This window comes from Micromys minutus (assembly GCF_963924665.1).
Source record: "Micromys minutus genome assembly, chromosome: 1".
In the NCBI taxonomy this organism is placed as follows: domain Eukaryota; kingdom Metazoa; phylum Chordata; class Mammalia; order Rodentia; family Muridae; genus Micromys; species Micromys minutus.
In genome coordinates this window covers 106878314-106903538 of record NC_137969.1, presented here as the reverse complement: position 1 = coordinate 106903538, position 25225 = coordinate 106878314, and the positions used below count along the sequence as shown (strand labels likewise).

Sequence of the window (25225 nt, the reverse complement as noted above, 5' to 3'; positions counted from 1 at the left end):
TGTGTTTAGAAATATATATGTATATACGTCTATGCATGCAATAACAATCAATAAAAAAAAGGCCATGCGGGGGAAAGGCCATGGACTTAAAGGAGAGGAATATACATACGACATACATACACTATACACACACATACATATATATGGGTTTAAAGAAGAGATGTAATTATATTGTACTATCAAAATCCAAAAAAAGATATAAAACATTGAGGTGTCATGGGTGTCATGTAAAAAACTCCTTGTGAGACTCTACAGCATCCAGTATCCATTTGAAATGGTTCTTTAACTGTATAGAAGTTTATTTGTATAGTCTTTGGGTCTGATTAACTTCATCATGTGATTTTTTACAATGTTTTTATAATAACATTTAAAATATATATTGAGAGAATAAATCATAGAACAAGATGAAAAAGTTATGATACAACAGTAAGTATAAATATAATGAATTATACCACAAAAAACCCTCAAGTCAACAGGGCACATATCTTGTTTTTAAGTGTCTCAGATAAAACAAAGTATCAACTGGGCATGAATGGACCATGCACATAATTCTAGGGCTCAAGAAATGGGGGCATCCATCTTGAGATCCATCCCATGAACAGACACCAAACTCTGAAACTATTGCTGATGCCAAGATGTGCTTGAGACAGGGACCTGGCATGGCTGCCCTCTGAGAGTCTCTACCAGCACCTGACTGAGACAGATGCAGATACTTACAGCCAACCATTGGATTGAGCCTGGGAACCCCAATGGAAGACTTAGGGGAAGGACTGGAGGAGCTGAAGGGGATTTTAACCCCATAGGAAGAACAACAGTGTCAACTAACCAGACCCCTCAGAACTCCCAATGACTAAACCGCTAACTAAAGAGTACATGGAGGGAACCCATGGCCATATGTAGCAGAGGATGGCATTGTCTGGCCTTAGTGGGAGGGGAGCACTTGGTCCTGTGGAGGCTTGATGCCCCAGAGAAGGAGAATGTTAGAGGAGTGAGGTGAAAATGGATAGGTAGGGGAACACCCTTTTAGAGGCAAAGGGGAGGGTATGGGGTTTTAGTGGAGAGGGAACCAGGAAGGAGAAAAACATTTGTAATATATAAATATGTAAATAAATAAAATAATTACTAAAAAAAGTTAAAAATAATGAGGACAGGAAGATCAGGAGTTCTAAGCTATCTCAGCTACACAGTGATTGTAAGACCAACTCAAGCTACATGAGAGCTTCTCGAAAAACAAATGACCAAAAACCTTAAAACAAAGTATCTCAATGTTGAAAAAATGAGTAAAAAGAAAGAGTGCTGTGTGGTGGACAGGACTTCAGTCCTAACCGAGGCAGGTGGATGTCTATGAGTTCAAGGCCAGCCTGGTCTATGTAGTGAGTTCCAGGACAGCCAGGCCTATATAATAGAGAGACCCTGGATCAAAATTAAGCAAACAAACTGGAGTAAAGAGGTAATGGATGAGAACCATAAGAAGGCAAGAGTCACAAACTTAGAAACATACAGGGAAACAACATTTATGGCAAATGCATTAAATTATCTTTTAAAGGATTTACCTAATCTGGTCAGGGTCACCCAGGTTAATTGTCTTTTGATTGACGTAAAGTAGGTGGATTTGGGACTTGAGTAATCTGTGTAAATCCTTTTACCTGTGCCATACAATAATATACCCCGATCACAGACATGCCTGTCACACTCGAGAGGAGAGGATCATATACAACATATGCTTCTAGCATCAGGAGTTGGAGATCATCTTGGGCTTTTAACTACCATGGTATTTAATTCTTCTTTTTCATAAAAATATATTACACAACATTGTTTGGAAATGCAAAAAAAAGCATTCTTTAAAACAGGACAGAATTAATATGCACAAAATATTAAATAGTTTTATATATTGTATACTTCATATATTAAATTGAAATTGTCAATCATTGACAAGATTGATTTGAAAGAAATGCTGAAAGTCTAGAGAATGAATGTATAAGTTAGGGTTCTTTAGAGGAACAAAAGAAGGTCCAGCTAGTCAGCACTGACAAGTCTATCAGTGGAAAATCCAACATCCAGTAGTTGCTCAGTCCACAAGGCTGGATGTCTCAGCTGGCCTTCAGCATACACTGGGGTCCCAAAGAAGTTCTCTCTATTCCCAGGAAAGGGATGAACTTTCAACTGGGAGCCAGAGCAAGCAGGCAAACAAAGCATGCTTGCTTCTTCTATGCCCTTTATACAGACCACCAACAGAAGGTATGGTCAGATTAAAGGCAGATCTTCCCAACTCAAAGACTAGGGTTGAAAGTAGGACTCCTTACTTCAGATGATTTAATTAAGAGAAACATCTCTCACAGATGTGTCCAGTCACTTGGGTTTTAGTTAATCCAGATGTAAAGTTGACAAGCAAGAATAACCATTTCAATAAACCTAGATTTTTCAGTGTCTTATAAAGCTAAAACTCTACACCCAAAGTGATGTAAAAAATGCAGTTTGCAAATAGCATACAGGCCATGGGTTCTTTCTGATGGACACCAAAGCAGGGGAGAAAAAGATTAGCCGAAATAATCTCAGTAATGTAGCCTTTTAAAAATTGTTATGTGGGGGCAGGAGAGATCACTCAGCAGTTAAGAGCACTAGCTGTTCTTCCAGAGTTCAGTTCTCAACAACCACATGGTGGCTCACAACCATCTGTAATGGGATCTGGCGCCCTCTTCTGGCCTGCTGGTGTCCATGCTGATACAGCATTTATAAGCATTAAATAAATATTTTTTAAAAATTGTTACGTGTGTGTGCACATACATCTGTGCACATATGTGTAGGTGTCAGTGGAAACCAGTAGAGGTCACTGGATTACCCTTGTTGCTTGAGTTACAAGTGGTCATGAGATGCGAACTTGAGCTTCAGGGAATCTAATGCTCCCTTCTGACTGCCACAGACAACAATGCCCACATATATACACATAAGTTAAAAAGAAAATGAGCAGTTTTAGAAGGGCATTTGCCAGTCATGCTTGAAGCCCTACGGTCCATCTGAGCACAGGACAAATAAACAAATCAACATAACAATAATAACCAGGCATGGGAGAGTGGCATTCAGTCTAGTGCACTCCATCTCATAAGGAAGCTAGGGAGAAATTTAAGAGAGATGGAGCCACTGTCAAGGGTGAAGTTCCAAGGAAAAGATGCAAGAAGGCACAGGACTGCCTGGCCTGACCTCCGAGATCAGGAGCTTCAGTTTTTCCCGTGGATAGCTTCCAGTGTGAGGAAAGGAGGAAAGAGGTACGGACCCATGTTTACCATACTCGTTTGAACCAGCCCTTTTATTTTACAAATATAGGCCCTTCATAATGGCTCCCCAAATCATGTTGGGAATGGAACCCAGTGTCTCCTGCATGTACTCTTACTTAGGTTGAGCCACACCCTCTCTGCATCAAAGCTTCTCTTTTTTCTGTTGCTGACCAGGTCCAAGTCACACTTTTAAGTTTATTTTTTTCAAAACCTATTTTCAATGGTTCTTAAATGCTTCAACCTCCCTTGTAACCCACCACTCACCAGGAGTAGTTAGAAAAAGGGGAGGGGTGTGTGTGTGTGTGTGTGTGTGTGTGTGTGTGTGTGTGTGGACTTGTTCAGAAATGTTCTTTAGAGCAACTCCCTCCTGTGTGGCCTGGAAATCAGCAGTTCAGTTCACAGGTCAGCAGGCAGTGGCAGTTCGATCCACTTACAAACACCTCACAGATACACCAGCAGTCCAGTTCGGTGGAGTCGGGATAGCAGCAGCAGTGTCATGACCTAGCAGAGACAGTCAGGCCTCAGCCTCCACTTGAGTCAGCAGGAAGGCCCAGAGGGACACCAGGAGAAGTTCTTGGCTGTGCCTCTCTCAGGGAAGTGAGGATCAACAAAGACTCGAGACCCACAAGCCTTGCACAGCTAGCTGTACCGGCAAGCCAAGTTCTGTCTCTGTCACTCCGTGGAGTCCTATTTATACCTACTTATGCCCTCCGATCATCACGTGCCCTCCATGGCTCGTGCCTTAGCACGTGCATCTGTCTCAGCTGACATCACTCTTCCAGTCATCTCGGAAGCAGCAAGAAACTGCAGCACACCACCAGAAGTTTTTTTGGTGTGTTTCTCTCTATGGCGTCCCCACAAATGCAGCTCAACTATTCAGTGTAAGGTCGACCAATACACATGTTAGCAAAGAATCCTTCATCAGGTGGCCTTTCAGGTGCTTACTTTAGCAGAACGCCCTCTCTCCTGTGTCTGCTTCAGTGAAACATTCCTTCACAACACTCCCTAAATCTTTCACCTGTGTCCAGTTCAGAAAAACACTCCTTCATGTGTTTTCCCCAACAAAACATCATCCAACTCAATAGATTTTCTCCTTTATGTGATAGTCATTTTCTTCACATAAGCTGCTCCTGTTCAGCCGATCATGGTGCCACACTCAGTGTGTAAAATTTTGTTTTTCCTTCACCCCAACTCTCAAAAATAACCTCAAAGTGAAAATTAGTCTTAGCCTACAACAGTCTATCCTAGTGCCAGATTTCGTGAGTAATGCACGCGAATGCTCCATGGAACCAACAAGCAAACCGTGGGTTCTGTCCAAGTAAAACAGAGACAAGGGCTGGGTTTGAACTGCTTAAGTTTGGACCTGGGAACACTCACCACAAATCCTAGTGCTCAAGAGACGGAGGTGGAAGAACCAGAAGTTAAAGGTCATCCTTAAATATGTAATGAGTTCAAGGCCTGCCTGAACCACTTGGAAACCTGTCTCAAAAGAGGGTTGCAGGAAAGGGAAAAGAGGAGAGAAGAAGAGAGGGAGAGAGAAAACAAAAAACGGAGAATAGCACCAATCCTGTTCACGACTCGCTTCAGCGATTAACTTTGGAAATTTCTCCCCCTACTGGTTGCCTGAAGTCCTGTCTGTCTAATTTACACAGGCATCGGGCAATAGTTTGAGAGTGAAGTGTTTCTTTCAGAGTTAACAAAAAGCTGCTATAAATGAGGGCACACATATAAGTCATCTCAAATTCCTATAATCAAAAAAATCAATAATAACAAAAAATATTATTATTATCATTTTTATTATATAGAACACTTACAGCAATGGATAAGTTTCTTAATGCTGCTTAGCGACCCCTGGGGGGAAGAAAAGCCTTATACAGCATTTTGCCCACGTTTAGTTATCCAGAAAAAAAAAGCCTTTGTTACATATTTTTCCACAAATTAGTAGAGAAATCAAATTATTTTAAAAATTAAATATTTTATTCAGTGCACTGGGCATCTTAATTATTAAATGTCATTGATAGGTATTACTCAATTAGAATAATAAATTTAAAAATTAAATTATCCCACTAAAATAAAGAAGTCTTATAGTCAAAGAATAGGTGTTTGGCTACCCATGTAGCCATGTGTCTAGAATGTTTTCTTGCTTTGTTTTGATTTTGTTTGTTAGTTGGGTTTAGTTGGGTTTGGTTAGCTTTGGTATTTGGAACAGGGTTTCTCTTTGTGTAGCCCTAGCGGAACTGGAATCCATTCTGCAGATCGGGCTGGCCAGAAACTCACAGAAATCCTCCTGCCTCTGCTTCCTGGGTTCTAGGATTAAAGGTATGTTCCACCACCACCCAGCTAGAATGTTCTTTTAAGTCCTATCAAAGCATGAATATGGGTACAAAATTAATTAGCTATTTTTCTAGCCCTGATACCTCCTAACATTCTGGAGGCCGAGACAAGGGGATGCAAGAAAGTAGAAGGCTAAGCTACACAGCAGGACCCAATTGAAAATAATCTTAAAAGAAACTTGAAAAGGAAAATCAAAAGGCTGAACACCAAGGGAAACCGAGGTGAGCCCATTTCACAGCTTTCATAATGGCATCACCCATGATGGGACCCAGACTTAAGCATCCAAACAAGGGAGAGACAATGATTCATACTAGACCTCTCCAAGATTCTCCTAGCTGGAAAGACACTGCTCTACAGAAAGCTCAGCTTTTCTCTTAGCCTTTTTGCTAGTCAATCCCCCTTTACTTCAGTCCCATTAGAATTCCTTCTGGCTCCTTATTCAAATCATGGTGTGGTTATGGGCTCTTGGGCGCTGGATTTGAACTCCAGCCCTGAAGCCTTAGCAGTAAGCTCTCTTAATGGATGAGCCATATTTTCAGCCCTTCCTGCGTTTCTTCTGACATAAGGTATTTCACATTTGATTTCAGGTACGGTGTATTCTATTTGCTTTGTTCTTTCTGGTTTTCTGAAACTCTTTCTAATTCTCTGGGGATGTGGCTCCATTTATGAGGGTGTTATTTTTATTCTTTGCTGTCTTACATCATTTTCTTAATGTCTTTACTGTGCCACATTCTATGGAAACAGCTATTCTAAATAAAATCCATATCCCAAATAATCACAATATTTCACCCTCATTCTAGACAATTTTAGATTCAGTCCTGCTGTCTCTACCTCCCTACTGGAACTCATACTGACTGCTCATTTAAGTATTAAAACATCTTAGTAGATGAAGATATGATTCAGTGATAAAGAATCTGTCTAGCAGGCTGGCAGAGATGGCTCAGTGCTACCTAACCCTGGAAACATGAGTTTGATCCCTGGAATCCATGTAAAGATAGAAGAAAACAGACTCCACAAAGTTGTCCTCTGGCTTCCATGTCTTCATCATAGCACGTGCACATCCATATACATACATCATATATGTACTATCATCATTATAATAAATATGTACAGTTACAAAATTTTAAAAATTAATTTGCCTAGAATGCAACCAAGGTACTGAATTTGATCTCTGGGATCAAAACAACAATGAAATCTTTCCTCTGAATTGATTTTGAAACCAAGTTGTCAAAGGTGAGCCATATGAAAGGAACACATGAAAGATGAAAGCCTCTCCCCACTACTAAACTGTCATGTCTCTTGCTGACAGAGACAAGACTTTTGACCTAAATGTCTGAGGACTTCCTTATACAAAAAATGTACTCAACAAACTTATTATTAACTAGCAAACTATATTCAAGGTAAAACCACTGAGCTATGTCACAAACCTTTTGTGTGTGTGTGTGTGTGTGTGTTAGTTAAGATTTCCATTGCTGTGAAGAGTCACTGTGACCAAAGCAATTCTTATAAAGGACAACATTTCATTGGGGCTGGCTTACAGGTTCAGAGGTTCAGTCCATTATTGTCATGGCTGGAGCATGGCAGCGTCCAGGCAGGCATGGTGCTGAACAAGGTGTGGAGAGTTCTGCATCTTTATCCAACTGCAGCAAAAAGACTGTCTCCCAGGCAGCTAGGATGGGGATCCAAAGCTCACCCCCACAGTGACACACTTCCTCCAATAAGGCCACACCTCCTAATAGTGCCACTCCCTGGGCCAAGCATACCCAAACCACCATGGTGTGTGTGTGTATGTGTGTGTGAGTGTGTGTGTGTGTAAATCTCTGCAAGTTGCCTGGGCTGGCCTTGATTTTGTAATCTCCTATCTCTGATTCTTGAGTAGCTGGGAGTATGTCTGTACCTTCAGACCCGGAATGGTCCATGATTTTGTCTTATGTATGTTTCTTTCTCATATAAAAGCCTGCTAGTGCAATCATTCACCATCTTCAGTTTTCACATATGTATAAAACCTCTTCCCATAAGGAAAGGGATATAACTGAAGGGCTCTGACAAGCCCAAGCAATGTAAACATTGCACTTTCAGGTCTTGCTCTTTCCTCTTTCCTCTCCCTTATTTGGCTACGACTTTTTGCGTAACTAAAACACCAAGGTCCAGCTATCAAAATTCATTATTCAGCTACATTAGCTGATACGTCCATTCGGGACTTAACAACTCACCTTAGCATAGATTTCCCCCTTTCTTTTAAAAAAAAAAAATCACTTATGCAGAGAGACACCTACTGCTGTCTCTGTCTTTGCCCCATCCAGAGATAACCCCACCCCTAACCCTGCGTGTCCACTCTGGGGTAATAAAATCTTCTTTGTCTTGAGAGTAATGGATATTGCCCCTTCAATAGCCACACATTTTTCTCTCAACCTTATAGATCAAGGGCTTTAACAAAGCAATGGCAAATTCCCCAAGTCAGTCCCCTGCTGCTGGTGGTAACACCATTAGGTGCCGCATTCCTCTCTGAGTGGCCACACTTGTTCCCATTGCCTGTCCTTTCTCCTAAGAATAAACTAATGCTGACCCTGACTCGTTTTACTTTTTTTTTTCCCAGCACAGTTTAAGAATCTGGGCTGCCGACTGGCAGTGCTGGCACATGCCTTTAATCCCAGCACTCAGGAGGCAGAGGCAGTGGCTAGTTTTGTGTCAACTTGACACAAGCTGGAGTCATCACAGAGAAAGGAGCTTCAGTTGAGGAAATGCCTCTTTGAGATCCAGCCATAAGGCATTTTCTCAACTAGTGATCAAGGGGGAGGGCCCATCCCATTGTGGGTGGTGCCGTCTCTGGGCTGGTAGACCTGGGTTCTATAAGAAAGCAGGCTGAGAAAGCCAGGGGAAGTAAGCCAGTAAGTAACATCCCTCCACGGCCTCTGCATCAGCTCCTGCTTCCTGACCTGCTTGAGTTCCAGTCCTGACTTCCTTTGGTGATGAACAGAAATGTGGAAGTGTAAGCTGAATAAACCCTTTCCTCCCAACTTGCTTCTTGGTTATGATGTTTTTGCAGGAATAGAAACCCTCGCAGATGATTCTAACCCGTATCAAGGTGACATGAAATTAGCCAGCACAATAATCATTAAGGTTTCTCACAATTTGTTAAGGCTCTCATAGATTCCTTATATAGCCCTGGGAATACAGAGTCACACTACTACCCCTAACGGGCTTGTTAATTTAACATAGCAAAGTGTATTAAGATATCAGTATCTGAGAGGCTGCATATAGATGAAAAAAAAGACAGAACCATAGCAGACTAAGGTGGTAAGCAAGAAATAGGCACTGTGCTTGGAGGACTGGGCCCTGTTGGTGAATCAGATGCAGCTTCACGAGGGACAGACACGTCCTAACCCCATAGGATCCTCTCTGGGGGCCTTGGTAATGGAGTTCATTAGAATTCTCACGAGTGATGCCGAATGCCTTATAGATGTAGCCTAAATAGATGTATTCACAGCGTCCAGGAACACGTATTCAGCATAGCACACGTTGTTATGCTATGCTGCGATGCGTTACGTTACCGAATAGGCCACAATTTATTATTAAAACGTACAATAGAGGAAAAAGAGAGACGTCACGTAACTCGAGTAACAAGGAACCAACTCACTAAGTAACACCACCGCCCGCCCGGCTCCCCAAAACAGAAGCGCCGGAGAGGCGGGGTTTCCGCTTCCGGCGGCGGATTGTTGACGCCCGCTGCTGCTGTGGTGGCGACCGAGCGGTTGGGGAGGGGCTGAAGAGGGCGGGCGACGGCGCAGTGACAGGCGGCGCGGAGGGTGCCTCTGGGGCGACGATGGCAGAGGGGCCCGAGGAAGCTCGGAGCCGCCCTCCCGGGCAGGACGGCGGTGGCGGGGACCACGAGCCGGTTCCTTCCGGGCCAGGCTCTCCCGCCGCCGCCCCTGGGACCCCGGCCCTCGCGACCGTCACCTCAGCTGTCTCCGAGACGGAGCCGCAGTGCGAGCTCCGGAAGCGCCGGGAGACTGGCGCAGAGCCTCAGGAGCCCAGAGGCTGCGAGGCGTCGGACGGGCCCGGGCGGCTAAGTGCGCGCGAGTACTCGCGGCAGGTGCACGAATGGCTCTGGCAGTCCTACTGCGGGTACCTGACCTGGCACAGCGGCCTGGCCGCCCTCCCCGCCTACTGCGGCCCGCCGCCCGCCGCCCCTCAGCCCGCAGCCCCGCCGCCGCCCCCGCCGCCGCCGCAGCTAGCTTACTACAACCCCTTCTACTTCTTGAGCGCTGCGGGGCCAGGGCCGGGGGCGGCCACGAACGGCGCCACCCCGACGGCCGTCACGGGCCTCACGGCCCGGGCCCCGCACGTGCAAGCATCTGCCCGGGCGGCCCCTGTGACCAGGGTGGGCTCTGCAGCCCCTGCACGGACGGCGAGCGACACCGGGCGGCAGGCAGGTGAGAAGGGGTTGGCCGTGGGTGGGTAAGATGTAGGAGGGATAGAGTAGAAGATTATATTCATCTGCCTCTACTTCCTATGTGGCTCACAGTCCTTTTTAAAATTACTGTTCCTATTATTTTGGAAGGATCTCACCCTGTGGTTTAGGCTTACCTTAACTCAGTACGTAGGCCAGGCTAGCCTCAAACTTGGAATAAGACTTCTGTGCAACCTACAGGATCTTACAGGCTTGTGCTAGCCAAAGGGGTCTATTGAAGCATCATTGGGCAAGCATGCTTGCTCTTGAAGTATGTAACTGGGGAGCTGCGACTAACATTGACAGTTCCCACATACATCAGCTATGGTTTGCCCAGGCCCTAAATTCTAAAAAAACATACTGTGAGGCAATACTGATTGTTTTTTCCTTAAGACCTGGCACTACCAGTAGATTCCCTTATTCTCCTGACACTAGCCCTTCTTGTGTAGTAAAGAGATACATGCTTATCAAACTATCCTCTCGGTAATCTCCAGGCTCTGGAGAGATCCAAAGTTAAACTTAGGTGGCAAGCCCACTGTTACGAGGATTGAGATTAGAATCCTAGAAATCACCAATACCTGGGCTGTGTAAAGACAGTGGATCTAAAAGACAATTGACATTACCAGTAGAGTAGAGAGCTTTGACTGGGCCCAAGCCTATTGATCTTGAATATCTAGTAATCAATTCTGTGTAGTCTTAGCAAACTGTAGGAAAATTTGCAGCCACTCTTCTGAGTCTGAGCCCAGAATTCTGGAATTACTGTCATAGCTCACCATGTCCAGCTCATTACTAGATATTTTAGAACCACGTTCTCTTAATGGGATTATTGCCATTGGCTGATTGATGCAAGGCTATAATTTTTAAAAATTAAGTTAGACCTTGACTTTACTTTGCCCCTTCATTATCTGGCTTGGTTCTTAAGTTTGTGTGATTCATTTTTTTTCTTCCCTATTTACAGGTAGAGAGTATGTCATTCCATCCTTGGCCCACAGATTTATGGCAGAGATGGTGGATTTCTTTATTCTCTTCTTTATAAAAGCGACCATTGTCTTGAGCATCATGCATCTCAGTGGGATAAAGTAAGTTAAGAATGGTCATAGAAAATTCTGAAGCCGCTACTTAGGGATCTTGCTTTGTAACTCTGTGCATACCCATGAGTAACTCTCGGTGATGGATGTGATGTCCAAGGCCAAGATGGCTCCATGAAATCTTTACCAGTGGTATTTGTTTCCTTATTTGTTACTTTTAAATGTATTTATGTGTAGTCAAGAGTCCTACTTAGGGTGTCTTCTACTCTCTACTGTATTTTTTTGAGGTAGGGTCTCTCAACCTGGAGCTTGCCATTTCAGCTGGACTGGCTGGCCACCATGTCCCCAAGATCTGCTGATCCTCCAAGGCTACATAGGTATATAGGTCTCCTGGGTTTAGATGGGTTCTGGGGACCCATTCAGGTCCTGACATTTTGTATAAGCACTTTACCTACTGAGTTATCACCACAAGCCCCTTGTTGGTTTTAAGAAACAAAAGAGGAACCTCCTCAATATGGTGTTTAAGATTTGTGGGAAAGAAGTAAAAGGATGAGGCTTTGGTGGCACATGTCTTTACTTGTACTCAGGAAGCAAAGGAAGGCAGATCTCAAAGTTCAAGGCCAGCCAGAGCTATAGTTAAATTCTATCTCAAAAAAAAAAAAGATTTTAATAGGTAAAAGGAGGCTTCAGACCCGGCTTGTTTTTATTAACCATTCTCTTGGGTCAGAAGTGAATTAGTTTCCTTCTCATTGGACTATGAAGTCTCTACCATGAAGAAACAAAGAGGGGCTGGATAGATGTTCAGTAGTTAAGAGTACTCATGCTTCTCCAGAGGTTCCAAGTTTAGTTCCCATGTCAGACAGCTCATCACTGCCTTAACTCCAGCTCCAGCCTCCTTTTCTGCACACACCTGGGATACATTTGTGTATACACACACACACACACACACACACACACACACACACACACAGTTTTCAAAGGGCCTGTGGTAGATGGACTCTTGGTAATCAGTTTCAGAGGGGTTGCTTACAGTTGAGCAAATTCCAGTGCAAAGTTTGGCATTTACTTGAGAAACTCAGGTCTTGGGATAATGCCAATTGAGACATGCATTTCCTATGAGACACTACTTTAGGCTTAAGGGAAGATGCCAAAACTGAAAAAAAGAAAAGTCAAGATACAAAGTGGTGTTAAACTATGGGTTCTCGACAGGTGTTTCCACCTGTCCCACCCCTAACAATTAGCCTTTATTATTATTTTTTTTACATTTATTTATTTGGAGGTCAGAAGACAGTTGCAGAACATGACCTCTCTAGCCTAACATTCTGCTGTAGTTTTTATTGAAAAGAAAATCTGAACTTCATCACATGGTTTAACACATGCTCACATTCTTAATCACAGTCTCCTCACTGTGAAATTAAGCATATCACTTACTCCAAGGCTTTCTCTCCTGCTAGGAGCTTCTTCCACTTCTTGGTCTGGCTGACTTCATTCTTTGGACTGTTTTGTGCACTTAGAAAGGCTTCACAAGAGTCAGTCTGACTGCTGTTTTCTGTGGTACTTTGGTTGGCATCTAGTTTTGTTCTGCTTTCCTTGCTAGGTTAGAGTCTCAGTGAAAATTGAGACTGTGTGCCCTTACTGTGCTAGTCTGATGGAGTGGTGAACATGGTCAAAAGCAACTTGGAATGGCTTAGTCTGTCTTACAGCTTGTACTCCATAACTGAGGGAAGTCAGAGCAGGAACCTGGAGACAGGAACTGATTCAGAGGCCATAGAGAAGTGCTACTTTTCATGGATTGTTCAGCCTGCTTTTCATAAAGCACCCAAGACTACCAGCCTAGGGGTGACACCAACCCAGTGTGCTGGGTCCCTCCCACATCAATCATTAATCAAGAAAATGACAGACTTGCATACAGGACAATCTGATGGAGGCATTTCCTTAATTGTGGTTTCCCAGACAACTCTAGGTTTTTTAGGTTGACAAACCAGTCACCATCATGTCAGCAAGTAAGGGCTGGCATCTTACTTGCTTTGCAGTGATTTACCACTGAGTTATGAACATACCCCGCTCAGAACCATGCTTTTGCTTATTTACGTAGGTACTTAGTGCTATTTGTTGAGTGGAGTAATGGGCATTTTTTGTACTTAGATTAGAATTCCATTTAAATTTTATAACCTACTTCGGGGAAAATGGTGCAACTGACCTAGGAACTAATTCCTTTTAACCCCAAACCCTTCTCCCTATGCAGGGACATCTCTAAGTTTGCCATGCACTATATAATAGAAGAGATTGATGAAGACACATCAATGGAAGACCTGCAAAAAATGATGATTGTGGCACTTATATACAGGTTGTTAGTTTGCTTCTATGAGGTAAGCTGCTGACTGGAGGAAATAACTGTTTTACTGGTATAATTTTAAATTATCTACTAGGGGAAAAAAGTAATGACAATTTATAAATTTCTTAAAGATCACTTCATATTTGTGTTTTTTCATAATTTTTCAAATTAACATTTTCAGGTCAAAAAAAAAAAAAACCCTAAATACTAAATTTTGAAAAAGGGACATTGCATAATTGCCTTGTTATACATCTCAGCATGGAAGCAAGCCCATTGAGCTATATCCAAGCCTCCTCTTGAGAGTCTCAGAGTTCTGAGTTTCAGTTCTTGAAAGTAGTTGGACTTCTTGCATCTCAGCTTACCCAGTAGTTGGAATGGCAGGTCTTGTGCCACCAGACCCAGCCTTTATTTAGTGTTTTGTTCATTGAGACAGAGCCTCATAATATAGCCTGGCTTGATTTCAAACTTGCCAGATAGCTTTCCAAAGTCTTTGGAGTTCTGAGATGGCAGGCATGTGCCAAGCCAGCTTAAATGGTTACGTCTGTAGTAGTCTATATAATTAGCACATCTGGTGTACCTTTTTTTTTTTTGGTAGCCCTGTTTGGCTTGAAACTCAACTGTGTATGCCAGGCTGACCTTGAACTAACTCACAGACTCGCAGTGCTGGGACTGAAGAAAAGTGTGCCAGCATACCTGGCCTTCCAACATATTCTTATAAAGCACAAAGTGGTATGTTGGAAAAATGCTTAAAACCCTTTAAATTTTGCACAGTAAATTATTTCCAATTTTCTTTTTTTTTCCTTAGATAATTTGCATTTGGGGAGCAGGAGGAGCTACCCCAGGAAAGTTCCTGCTAGGGCTTCGAGTTGTGACATGTGATACATCAGTACTCATTGCTCCAAGTCGGGTTTTAGTGATTCCTTCCTCAAATGTTAGCATCACAACGTAAGTCCTTTGCTTAGCTAAATAACCTGCTTTACACTTACAAAGATGATAGTTGTCATCTTCTACTGTAAGTGACATCCATAGACTCTACAATGGCTAGCCTATCTAGCAGAAAATTCTGCTGCATGCTGACTTTAGGTTTAAACAAGTTAGCTGGTAAGTGTGCGTTATTGTTACAAAGTAACATTTCTCACTTTGAACTGGTTGTGTTTGCAACTGATTTAATTTACTTGAGGAACAATGATTTCATATTGGCTAATACACATTTCACGAATACAGAACAATTCATTGTATCTGAATGCCCTTGTGTTCCACTTGGTGTTAAGTTTGTGAAAGTGCTCTGATTTTTTGCATTCTCAGGATCTTTCATACAGATCTTTCATACATTTCCTCAGATTGAGTCTGCATTAAGTGGCATAGGATTATGTTCACCATGCCCAAAATTACAGGTTTGGTAGTGTTTTAAAATTTAAAAATATTGTTCTTTTTCTTCATAGCATACACTGTAATCAAATCTACTTAGGAAGTTTAAATCGTTGTTACCTTTGGCATATATATGTCACACTGATAAGAAGATAATTGGGTGTTCTCAGTGCTCTGTGCCTAGCTTTATTCTCTGGCTGTGTACTACCTGGTCTCAAACCACTTTGTAAACTAGCACAGTCCTGCTGCAGTGGGGCACTACCTCCAGCTCTTACAGCTCTAGAGCCATAATGCCTGCAGTCTTTCTTCATTGCTGGCCTTGGCCAGCAGCTCCACTGAGGGTGCAGTGGTAATGGAAGTTGGGGAAGTGAGTGAACAGTGAATCAAATCATTCCAGTTTCAGGAATGATTCAGGGGAAAGAAAGAGGGAGACTAGGTTTTGCTGATATATGCAGATTGCCTTACAACTTTGGTGTATTAATTTTGGCTACTTCTTAATGACCAATAATGGTTGGTATGTGTTGAGCACTTTTCATATACTAGGCACTTTAGTGACTTAACACAACATTTTGATCTCATTTTCATTTTCAGTTGTAGAGCACAAACAGTAATGTAGAACATCAACCAGTCCAAATTCAGAGTCTACAGTTAGCCAGCCATTGACATGCAGGAATCTAACATTGTTAGGGTAATTCTGATTCTGTTTTGAGCTATTGTTGAAAGCTTCTTAGGACTAGAGCCCATATAGGAACATTGTGTTCGCAGTAACAAAGTAAGACTGTAGTAAACATACTCAGTTCAGAAGATTCTAGAAACCAATGAGAATCTATGACTATGGAAAAGGTAAGCAAAGAGATGTCCTTTCCTTCTGACAAAATAGAAAGTACTATTATGCTGTTTACAAACTCCCATGCATATCAAAGCTCTAGTCTGTGTAGCTTTCTTTAGAATAAGAATAGAACAGGCAGTTCAACTATGGTGTTTGAAAGATTGAAACTATGGTGCTCTGAATGCTGTAGATAACAATAAACAAGATACCTAGTCAGCCATGATTGATACAGCCTGACTTGCTACTTCTGTTTGTTTCCTTTAGGTCCACCATACGAGCTTTGATCAAGAATTTTTCTATTGCTTCTTTTTTCCCTGCTTTCATCACACTGCTGTTTTTTCAGCATAATCGAACAGCCTATGACATTGTGGCAGGAACCATTGTGGTAAAAAGAAATGGGGTCAGATGATGCCCCAGAACCCTGAATAACACTCTTAGAAATAATGACAAGACTAAATTATGTATCAAGGCCATCATTATCTCTGGGTAACATTAATTGATGATTTAAAAATTAAAGCAGTCACTCTGGTGTGATGCAGGGGACTGTTCTGAAAGTGTTGACTGTACTTAAATGTCAAGGAACCTATTAAATTCAAGTGTTAAGTATTTATAGGACAACAAAGCAAAATAGTTTCATAATCAATATAGGCAAATATATACTTTAACATTTAAGATAACCAAATTTTGCTGGAAGCATTTTCAGCGTTAAATTCTCTGAATCAAACTTTAAAATTTAATTCTGGCTTATCCTAGAGTGACTGAAAAATAGCCAATTGTGTTTTATAAACACCTGAGCTCCCACAACTCGTCCTACAGAAGCTGCTTTTTTGTGAGCATTTTGAGAAAGAGCATCAACTCAACAACCCACTTACTCTATGGCAAGTGTTGGGAGAAAAGGGCTAGTGAGGAAGGCCTTAGAGTCCCCTATGCCCACACTTCCAGGATATTCTAGAATTTGCTGCAGTAGTGGTGGGATATTTCAGCTTCTTACTGCTTATGTATTGGAGGCAAGATTTTCATGATGATGAAAATGTACTGTTTATATCATTGATATTTTTTAAAAAGGTAAGTTAGTGATTGCCTTCTGTGGGGGATGGGAGTGGGAAATTTTCATTGTAAATTCAGCTTAGAATTCATGTGCTCTAAAAATCCAACTATAAATATGTGGGAGGAAATATCCAAACATTCCCAAGTGTGTGCTCTCCAGTGTTCTGAATGTACCTGTAGATTCTCTTATTTATGTACAGCATATCCCTAAAGCACTTCTGTATTCTATACTGTCAAAACATCAAGGTGTTAAGAGTGTATTTTGTGACTAATTTAAATACTAGCAGCCTGTGAAATATTAGCATTTTTCCATTATGAATTGTTCTTTCTAAAGCAAGGCAGCATATCATCTTTGGACTTTATTCTAGCTTCTTTATGCTCATCTTGGCCTATTAGAGAATCATTATATATCATATACTTTGCTCTGTTGGTAAAAACATTGGGTTTATGTCTGTGTGCTTTTGTACCAAAATGTTGTTTACTTCTTACTCATTCTTGTATAGAACCCCCCCACCCAAAAAAAAACACTAAATTGTATTACACAAGAGAGCAATCTTGGTTCTGGGTTTTAATAGCAAGAGCAAACTTGTGTTGTTACTACTGTATCAACATTAAGCAGGCCTTTTTCTTCTTTTTTTGACATTTAAAACTGAAAATGCATTTAATGTCTACAGATACTTCTTAAGACTCACCTAATAGTTCACTGTTCACCAACCATGGTTTCTGGTAAATAATTTTATTTAAATTATTAAATAAAATAGAAAACCTATTTGTCAAGAGCAATGCTTGTAGCTCTGGCAAGATTTCTAAAGCTCTTCAAACTCTTACAACACTAAAATCGGGAAAATGGTGTGGACACATGCCACTGATGAGAGGATTCAAGCTGAAATGTGGCTCTGGGGTATTTATTTGATTATAGTTTCTATTCCAATTATTTTAATTTTCACTGGGGATATTTTTATTTATACAGTAAAATAAGTAGTTAAATTTGCTATAAATACTGCAGTTTCCTAGACAAGTTCTTTAGATTCAATTTAGAATTCAGCTGTGGATTCAAGTTGTGCCATATAAAAGTATTGCTTTGCTTCCACAATAGAACCTCAACCTGTTCTAAGGAGAAAAGGGAATGTGGCACATTTTTCCCTTATGTTCCTTCACAGAACATGAGTGTATTCATGTATAGAAGTACTAATTCCCGTGTCAAAGTGTCATTCTCATGCTAAAGCTGTATCTTAAAAGGGCAAAATGAATTTGAGAAATTAAGAATTCTTTGAGCATGCCCTAACCTGAAGCATTAGGACTGGAGTTTTGTTGCTGCATTCTCTGTTCTGGAGCAGTTAGATCTTGGAAGTAGGATATTGTACATTCTAGGTAACAGCACCAACCTTACTGAGTATTCTTTATGACCATAAAGATGCCACTTACTTGACAGTGTTCTTGAAAATGCATCTTCAAAGGATCTTTAAAAAGCCTTTTAACTTTAAAAGAACATGTGATTGTTTGATTTTACACACCTGTTTCTGACAAAGTTGCATTTGCAACTTGGGCTTCTGAAAGAAGATAAGGCATTAAACTTTCTCATTATCTCTTTGAGGATGATGCCTAGATTAACAGTATTCCTAAACCCTGCCAAGTACTGGTTCAGCTCCTTGCCATTCTCCATCCGCATAACCAAAGATCAAAGTCTTTACTTTGCCTGGGTGAAGTTCCTCATTTTGACTGGTATGTGTAGATTTCCTTGTAGTTTACTATAGTAGGGCTTGCCCTGCAAACAGTATCATTTTATTTTTAATATTTGTATATCATGTTTGTATTTTGTGTCAATAAATACTTGTCAGTGTCAAAATACTTTTGTCTGTGCATACTTCTACAGCTACAGCTGTGGGTTAGGCCTGGCGCTGTCATTCAGTGATAGAACACTTAGAACCCTGCACTATCCAAGTGCCGATGAAAATTTATGTGTTTCAATTTAACATAACTGGAGCATTATGTTAAATTCACCAAAACTGTAATGTAAATTTTAACTCAATGGGAAAAGCCTTTATGAACCAGTCCATAATGGACTAACTTTCCTCAAGGGCAGTTATCCGAGTGTGGTTAACTGTGTAAAGCTAGAACTTAGAAGCTGACATAGGAAAAATTGCAAATTTAGTGGCAGCCTCGACTACAGTGTAGGATTCATTAAACCATGTGCATACAAACTACTCCATATTACAAAGAAATGACTGACTACCTTGGACATATAGTTGCTAATTACAAGATCTACAGCATCCTTTTTCGATGTACTATAGCAAATTAGTAGCACATAAGCTACTGAATCATTTCTTAGCCTTTATAACAAGTATAGTATCAATTCTTACCCTCGATGGCTTCAGCTTAATTTCAAGTTTTATATAAGCCCTGAGAATGGTATGTTAACTATGAAAACACATTCTAGGTTGGAGAGATGGCTCGGCAGTTAGAGCACTGACTGTTCTTCCAGAGGTCCTGAGTTCAATTTCTGAAAACCACATGGTGCTCACAACCATCTGTAATGGCATCTGACGCCCTCTTCTGGTGTGTTTGAAGGGAACGGCAGTGTACTCATACATTAAATAAATCTTTACTGTTAAAATGATAGTGATATTAATTAGCTGTTTGAATTATACTAGTAACATTCTCAGACTTGACAGCATTCAGTGACTTTAGGCACATTTAATGATACAGTCTTGAGTGTTATCCAAAGCTAGTCTGTCAATCTGTGGTGATATGTCCTAGAGCATATGTTTCACTAATAAGCACTCTCAAGCCCACTTAATCCAATGAAGCATTAACCTCTGATGGGCCTGAGGAAAGGGTAGGCCCAGAAATGGAGCTGCCACCATGACTGGAAAGCCACACGTAGCCCAAAAATCAAGTTTCAAAACTGAAGCAAAATTATTTTGTACACATTTTACAGAAAAGGTGTATGCCATATTTAAGCCCCAATTATTTAGACAGAAAATATCTAAGGACTAGACTATAAGGTGGGTAAGGTATTTCCAGCATTTTCTTCCAGCATTCACCAGACCCCAAACAGGCTAAGTGGTGGGTATATATTATTAAATAAAATATTAGAAACACAAAAACTCTACCCTCAAATCAATGTGATGTTAGTCTAAGATACCTTAGTAAGGAAAACATCTTTTCATGAGAACAAAGCATTAGAAATTTGATGTAAATTCAACCAACCTTAAGCTGGCAAATTAAGCACAAACTAACAAATGCCAATCTTAACGAAGTCAGGGACAAAAGTATAAAAGTGTGGGTGCAAGTTCTTTCCTGGACCTTAAGCTAAAAGTCTATTCATACAAGTAGTAAAAGGCTCATTCATTTTAGGAACAGTTGGGAGTGCCTGAGGCATATAATCTCCAAGAATCTGAGCATAAATATTGTCTAGGCATCTAGCCAGGAAGCTGTAAGTACAAACAGAAAGGGTTGTATGTTTATTTCCAAAATTTAAAAGGAAAATATACGTGCAAATTAAAGAGATCAGCAGGCAGAAAGGAGGGGCTCTTCTCTGTACTTTGAGGTTTCTAATAAACCACCCTTCCCGTTAATATTGTGTGCCTTCACTATGAAAACTTAACAAAACTTGCTTCATAAAGTTTTATTGATGGCATTTATCCCATGGTTTAACATGTTAATTATACTGTAATAAACATGGCTTTAATATTAAACTTTTTCCTTATTATCCAAAGTCACCACAGTCCATTTCAGTAAATATAAAAATATATGCTTAATACTTTGTACAATACTGGTTTTTGGTCCAAACAAAACTGGATCAGAAAAGCCAATAAATTCAACTTTAAGAATCCCCAATTTTTTTTAAAGATTTCCAAATGGATTTAGGCAACTTTGAATAATGGGATTTACATAATAAAATATGAGACAAGACTAAACAAACAACAAAAATATGTCTAACATAAAATTAAAATTTCAAGTTCACAGATTTATGTTATGCCAAAAAAGTACAGAAACAAAATTGTATTTACAGAAGTTTCATAATAAAATAATGAAAAAGGCAAGACAGTCGATAGAATGAAAATATAGAAATAGTATATACTTATTAAATGGAGAATGAACTAGATCTAACAAGTCCTTAGGATGGACCATTCTTTAATCAGGCTTTCTCTATCAAGAGTTTTTCTGTGCACAATACATCCAACTTACTCACTTCACACATACACCACCACAAACTCCGCATAGAAATCATTCATTTCAACATCCTCTAATCTATACAGGATTCTAATCTATACAGAATTCCCCAGATATAATTACAATTTCAGTGCGCTCCATTAACGCTTTATCAATGCACATAGCGGTGCAGACAGGTTCTATACAAAGCCATTCACCGTGCAGGCTCTATTCCTGGGTACAGCCAGACTATGCCAATCAGTGAATAACGTGCTGGATCATAAAATGTTTCTGCTGAAGAATCAGTCAGTCACCAGTCTAGCTATTATTTTCAAAAGAAAATGGGTTATGGGGAAGGGACTTCCATAAAGAAAAAAAGAAGGAAAAAAAAAAAAAAGAGGACAATTCCATAACTAAAGAAGTCCTTAGGCAGATCTGACTTTAGATAAGCCCAGCATGTAGTACAATCCAGTATCTGAAAGCAGGGCACCAGCTGTTGATAAAACTGTTGGTTATAACACCTTTGTGACCTTTATTTCTTGCGTCTAACAGCAGTCTTTATCTTGCGACCAGAAACTGAGGTTCCAGAAGAGGAGAACATATTTTTCCCATTTGACCTGTGAAAAATAAAAAGATTACAATGTGATACAATGGATGCCCAAGACAAACAGAGGACTCATGTTATTTAAAACAGCATCAAAATAGAAGGAGAGTAAGGAAAATTCTATTATAACTTGCTGCATTTGTTTCCAACTATATTATAATACCCCTAAATTTACACTGTCATAAACTGATACTAGGTACCACCATTACCAAAACTATATTACTGCATCCTTTTAGAAACAGATAACACGCCTTTGTTAATGTAAATTCTCAAATGAAATAATCTTACCCCACTGTAAATGACGCTGGAGACTGACTGAATGAAAAGCCCCCTGAACCTGAGGGCTGGGCTGAGGCTGCAGGCGTGCTGGGACTTGCACCAAATGTGAACACTCCTGATGGATTATTGTTTGTAAAGTTGAAATTTGTAGTGCTGCTGCCAAACTGGAAAACTGGACCTATTCAAATGAAGCAGAAATACCCATTAATGACACAAACTGTTTAAGACATATTAAACATGGGTAGAATCAAGACCTTAGCCAGGCATGGTAGAGTACACCTCTAGCTCAGGATGCAGACAGTAAAGAATCTCTGAGTTCAAGGCCCGTTTAGGTCTTACAGAGCCAGTTTCAGGCCAGCCAGAGCTGCCACAAAACAAGAGAAATTTTGGAGTATACATTGCTAAATACAAACAAAAGAATAGAAGATGAACCTTACAAGCCAATAAAACAAAACTAAGGGACAAAATACAAAAGAATTCACAAAAAGTGAAAAATGAACAGAATCCAAATAAAAACTGTCATTCACCAGTGACAGCATGTAGTGTATACCAGCAAAACAAGTTTGTAATAACTTCTAAAATATGGGGCATAACTTTCCATTCAGTGACTCCACGGTACATGATTAAGAGAAAACCATTTACTCTCCCAAAGATCAGTATCCTCAGCATTCCCTGGCAGCCCAAACTAACTCAAGTACAGGAAAGTGGATAGCCTGCACTATCAGTGACTCACTTGCAGCAGTGACAAAAATTGAAGAGTCAGAGAAGCTAGGTTGTATAACAGCAAGAGTCTACTTATAGAGATAAGCTTCAGGCAGAACTTTCTTTTCTAGAGGTATCAATAAACATTAGAGTCCAATGGATAGATCGCCATTACAGCGAACAAAGTACTGATCGCGCATGGCCTCCAGCTGCCTGTGGCACAGCCGAGTTTTCACTATTTCATGCTTTGTCATCTTTTTCATGAGTCCACTTTTCTATTAGAAAGATACTCAATTTTGAGAGAACACAGCATTAAATTTAGTGCTATAAGTTACACTTCGAAAGTCACAACTTTTAATAAGGTATGCAGAGAGGGAAGACTAGCAACATTACCCAAGTGCTGTGAGAACTCAACATAAAGTCTAATGCTCCAAAGAAAAAGCAATCATAAAAACCACTCCACAGCAGTCTAGAGTGAAATAGGGTTGAATACAATACAACTGATACTAAGTATAGTTTAATACTATCAAATACAGTTGATTGAAACTCTGCAATGTTTATAGGTTAACGTAAAACACAACTTATTGTGTTAAGTATAAAACATTAAAAATTAAAACATACATAGTTTCAAGTACAAAGAAAAAAACCTTTATTAAGACACCAGACTGTAAGTATAGATATCAAGTATACAAACTTACTGGCATTGGCTGTCCCGGAGCCAAATGCAGACTGACTAGGCTGTTGTCCAAACACAGGAGGTTGGCTGCTGCTTGACACTGTCCCAAATGTAGGTGGTGGTACAGGCTGAGAACCAGCAGAAAATAACGCTGTTGAAGATGATATAGAGCCAAAGCTTGGAGGGTTGGGCTGGCTGGCACCTTGACTTAGTCCAAATGTTGGAGTCTGATTAGCACCAAATGCTGGACTGGCAGATGGTGCTGAATGTCCAGTGCCAAATACAAAGGAGGATCCTGGAGGCCATAAAATACTTAAATTAACAACATTGAGGTTTACAGTGAGATACCCTTGACAAACTTCTGTAAATCCACAAATTTCAAGCCACTTTCATATTCTTACCTTGACTGCAATTAGATTAGAACAATGACAGTATTTACTAAAACATAACACTGGTTTAAAAAAAACTTCAATCAACACAATTCTTCACCTTTGCAACCAATCTTTTACTAACTAGTAAGAGAAGTATAATCAGATAAGATCTTACATTATTCCTCAGCCTGGCCTGGAAACTCAGTAGCTTAGGCTCAACAATTTTTTTACTAAAAGGACGTATGTCAAAGACTTGCTATGAGTCACTGTACAAATACACATCCCATACAATCACTAACACTGTCTGCTTATAAATTTGACATTTCAAAAAGGCAACTTGGGAATTTTATATATTCTTCCTAAAATTAAATATTCAACCTGAAAATTGCTTCACAGTTGAAAATTTACATGACTTAGGGCACACTGCAACCAGCGACTCAGCAAAACCAATTCAACTACAAAACCCATTTTTTCCCTCCTAACAAAGTTACCTGAAGAGCTTGACGTGGTTGTAGCTGCAAAAGTGAACCCAGAAGATACAGTACTATTACTGCTGGCTCCTGTTCCAAACACAAACGGAGTGGCAGCTGAGGCAGTGCTGGATGTGGTAGCTGGTTTGCTCTCTTGAGGAAATAGCAAAGGCTGAGATGTACTTGACTCGGCAGAGTTACCAAAGGCAGAACTGCTTACAGGATTGCTAGCTTGTCCGAACACGAAGGCTGCCACAGGCGGGTTGGAAGAAGAGGTGGAACTACCAAATATGCCACCACTGGATGAAGTGGCCGGTGCACTTGAACTGGAGGAACTGCTGTTCAAGAAGTTAAAAACTGGCTTTGCTGCACCTTGATCTGCAAAAACAATAATTGAGAAATAAAACATAAATCCTTAAGAAGGAACAAATCTGCCTAAAAAATGTTCCTATAATATAAACTAAGATTATTTTTATAGTCTCATCAAATAAACATCAACACTTAAAAGTACCTATCTTTTATGGTGAATGGATTTTCTCTTTACAAAAGACCGTTAGCACTCAATAAGTCCCGTAACTAAATTTAATATGCATAAATTTAATGTAAAATACACACTGCCTTACCTCCAAATCTAACTTGATACTGTGTTCAGAAATGAAATTAGATAGTAGAGGCTGGGCACATTTCTATGTCAGACTGTGCTGCTGTTTGTCACATTACAGTGGCAGCATCCTGACTTCAATTTATCCACATGAACAAAACTCCTGCTAACTAATAATAACACACAATGTCACCATGCTGACACTCTACATTTCCTAATATATACATATTTCCGTTCGTGGTCACTGTCATCATTAGACTATTAGTTACCGCCTGCCTTTCTTCTCACATTCCTTGTGCGAACTTTTCACATTCCCTCTACAAATTTCATAAGCAGCTTAGAACTTGACAAGATCCACAAAAACTAAGAACTGAAATGAAGAGGAAAGAAGAAATGTTTTCCCCCAGGAGTAAGATTGTTTTCTATGCTCTTACATTTATTCATCACCACGGCCATTATAAGTTAGAAAACACAGGTCGAGTCTATGCTGTACAACTACTAATTGTTGACTTGAAGACCTTCCTTCTGGTTTTTATAATACCTGAATCAAACTTCCTTTTTTACTTTCTTACTATTTCAGCTCTAATGCTACACACTAGATGAGATTGGCAACTGCTTTTTATAGGTGATAAGATTTCATGATCAAATCTGGCTACAATTTCTATTTTTGCCCATTTAAATAATAGGTAGTTTTAATTCTTATT

General features: G+C 40.3%; 2 protein-coding genes across 3 annotated transcripts in view; one reads left to right on the top strand and one right to left on the bottom strand.

Moving 5' to 3' along the window:
- The first annotated feature begins 9385 nt into the window (after positions 1-9385).
- Positions 9386-18503, top strand: FAM8A1 (family with sequence similarity 8 member A1). 2 transcript variants are annotated; one of them, XM_080925943.1, is made up of 5 exons: positions 9386-10039; positions 11015-11135; positions 13330-13453; positions 14225-14364; positions 15881-18503. In XM_080925943.1, exons 1-5 carry the CDS (start codon positions 9430-9432, stop codon positions 16023-16025), a joined length of 1140 nt encoding a protein of 379 aa, XP_080782069.1. In that variant the 5' UTR covers positions 9386-9429; the 3' UTR covers positions 16026-18503. The 2 variants fall into 2 exon arrangements, with proteins under 2 accessions (XP_080782069.1, XP_080782070.1); XM_080925944.1 differs by lacking the exon at positions 14225-14364.
- Positions 18504-20276: 1773 nt separating this feature from the next.
- NUP153 (nucleoporin 153) overlaps positions 20277-25225 on the bottom strand; it is a 46278-nt gene continuing 41329 nt past the window's right edge. Inside the window, exons 19-22 of the mRNA XM_080931969.1 lie at positions 23942-24298; positions 23102-23374; positions 21711-21879; positions 20277-21435 (exon numbers count right to left, since the gene is read on the bottom strand). Of these exons, the coding sequence (XP_080788095.1) occupies positions 21351-21435; positions 21711-21879; positions 23102-23374; positions 23942-24298 (884 nt within the window). The 3' untranslated portion in view covers positions 20277-21350. The remainder of the gene's footprint in view (positions 21436-21710; positions 21880-23101; positions 23375-23941; positions 24299-25225) is intronic.